This window comes from Schizosaccharomyces cryophilus, assembly GCF_000004155.1.
Source record: "Schizosaccharomyces cryophilus OY26 unplaced genomic scaffold supercont4.7, whole genome shotgun sequence".
Taxonomy (NCBI): domain Eukaryota; kingdom Fungi; phylum Ascomycota; class Schizosaccharomycetes; order Schizosaccharomycetales; family Schizosaccharomycetaceae; genus Schizosaccharomyces; species Schizosaccharomyces cryophilus.
Window position 1 is genome coordinate 215,698 of NW_013185630.1, and position 1,717 is coordinate 217,414.

Sequence of the window (1,717 nt, forward strand, 5' to 3'; positions counted from 1 at the left end):
TTGATCCTGAAGAGCCCATGAGGGCTGCTTTTTGGTTGTAGGCTGTTACTCACTTTCAAGGTAAAAAATTGTTCATAAGTTCATAGAGAAATGGGATCTGCTTTGTTTACAGAGGTGTAAACAAACGCGAGATTAGCGAAACTTGTTACTTGTTCATTGTGACTTAAACGTATATTCAACGATTTATGCTATATGTCATTATAGGAGATAGCGCAACTGAACATATCACTATCCTGAGCTAAAATGTTGCGTAAGAGATGCGAGATTTCCTGCTGGAGCCAACTGTTTATTTCTTCAATTCCTGCCAACTGGGCTGATTTTGATTAAAGTCTGAGCTATTTTAGATGAAATATTGAAATTGAGTCTACTTTGAGCTAAACCCCTTTCAATTTCGCCTTTCTTAGTGGCTTCTGAACATTTGCGAAATTTTTATATCGAATACGGATCGATAGCTTTTATTTGACTCTCTTTTGCTAATTATTCGTTGAAATTTCTCTTTATTTGTTTTAGATGTCGGAAAAGGAGCTGAAATTCGATTCAAGCGACCCTCCTGCTTACAACCATGCTAATGTTTACAATGTTGACCTTGAGAAGGGACTTCCTTTGTATACACCAAAAGACATAAACAAAACTTCCAATTCAACTTCTGTCAAAGCCAAACAAAGCAAAAAAACGATAATTACTGAATTTGATAGCTTCAATGATTTCTTTACCGACTTTAGGAAGAAGACAGATCATTATTTCCCTGAAAATGTAGTCGTTAAAAGTAAGTCGATGTTTTTCTTTTTGATATTGGGTTTATCATTCCTTTGTACATTAGCAATCTCCTATCGTTTCGAACTATTTTCTTTTCTGAAACAAGTATATATGGAAAATGGATACAGTTTGGCCCTTCTTGGACCTTTAGGCATTTGGCTTGTGATATGGGCAATATTCTTTGCTCTTTTCTATGGTAAGTGGAGCATTGTTGTTAATAGCAAACGCTATTAGAATGTGTGTGTGTTACTAATAAAGCCTAGCACTTATTTGGCCTTTCATATTGACAATACGGATTGCCGCTAAAGTTATAATCTTTATCGTGGTTGGTCTTGGTGAAGTGCTTGGATGGTTCGTTGGTGCTATCTTTTGGGGAATTTATAACATTACTGTTTTTGGCCTTGGAATGAAATTTGAGAGCTCAGCTGAAAACACCGGTTCGCCTACGCTTCCCAGATATCAACAAAGGGATGATGCACTAGCTCCTCCGCCGACAACTACGAACGAAGAAATAGAGCTGCAAAGCAATCCTACAACTCAAAGTTAATGCTAATTTGTTTACCTTTCTTTTCTCATGAGTCTTAACTCTTCCGATCGAAAGTCACTAAGTGGAAAAAGATAACATTACAAGCAATTTGTTCGGATAAGTATTTATTTATATCCCTTTGCTAAGCGTTCTTGTGTTTAATTTTGACTACGGACTCATCCTTGTACCAACATGAATTGGAAATGGCGAAGAAAAGTGGACAATAGAAAGGCATGCATACAATCCGCGCATTGAAAGGAACCGTAATCTGAGATCATTGGCATCATACTAGGTTCTTAATTATTATTATTCCTATTATTCTTATTCTTAATTGCAATTGAATACGATCGTTTCATTTCTTTTCATTGAACTTGTAATTAGTCTTTTGTCACTTGTAAAGGAACAGCTTGCAAAAATTCTTTCGAGAAAACGATT

The 1,717-nt window shown here is 36.0% G+C and overlaps 1 protein-coding gene across 1 annotated transcript; it reads left to right on the plus strand.

Annotated features, from left to right (window-relative positions):
* The first annotated feature begins 120 nt into the window (after positions 1-120).
* Positions 121-1,386, plus strand: SPOG_05767 (uncharacterized protein). The gene is made up of 2 exons (XM_013170010.1): positions 121-952; positions 1,020-1,386. The coding sequence occupies exons 1-2, from the start codon at positions 511-513 to the stop codon at positions 1,301-1,303; spliced, it is 726 nt and encodes a 241-aa protein (XP_013025464.1). The 5' UTR covers positions 121-510; the 3' UTR covers positions 1,304-1,386.
* Positions 1,387-1,717: the final 331 nt, after the last annotated feature.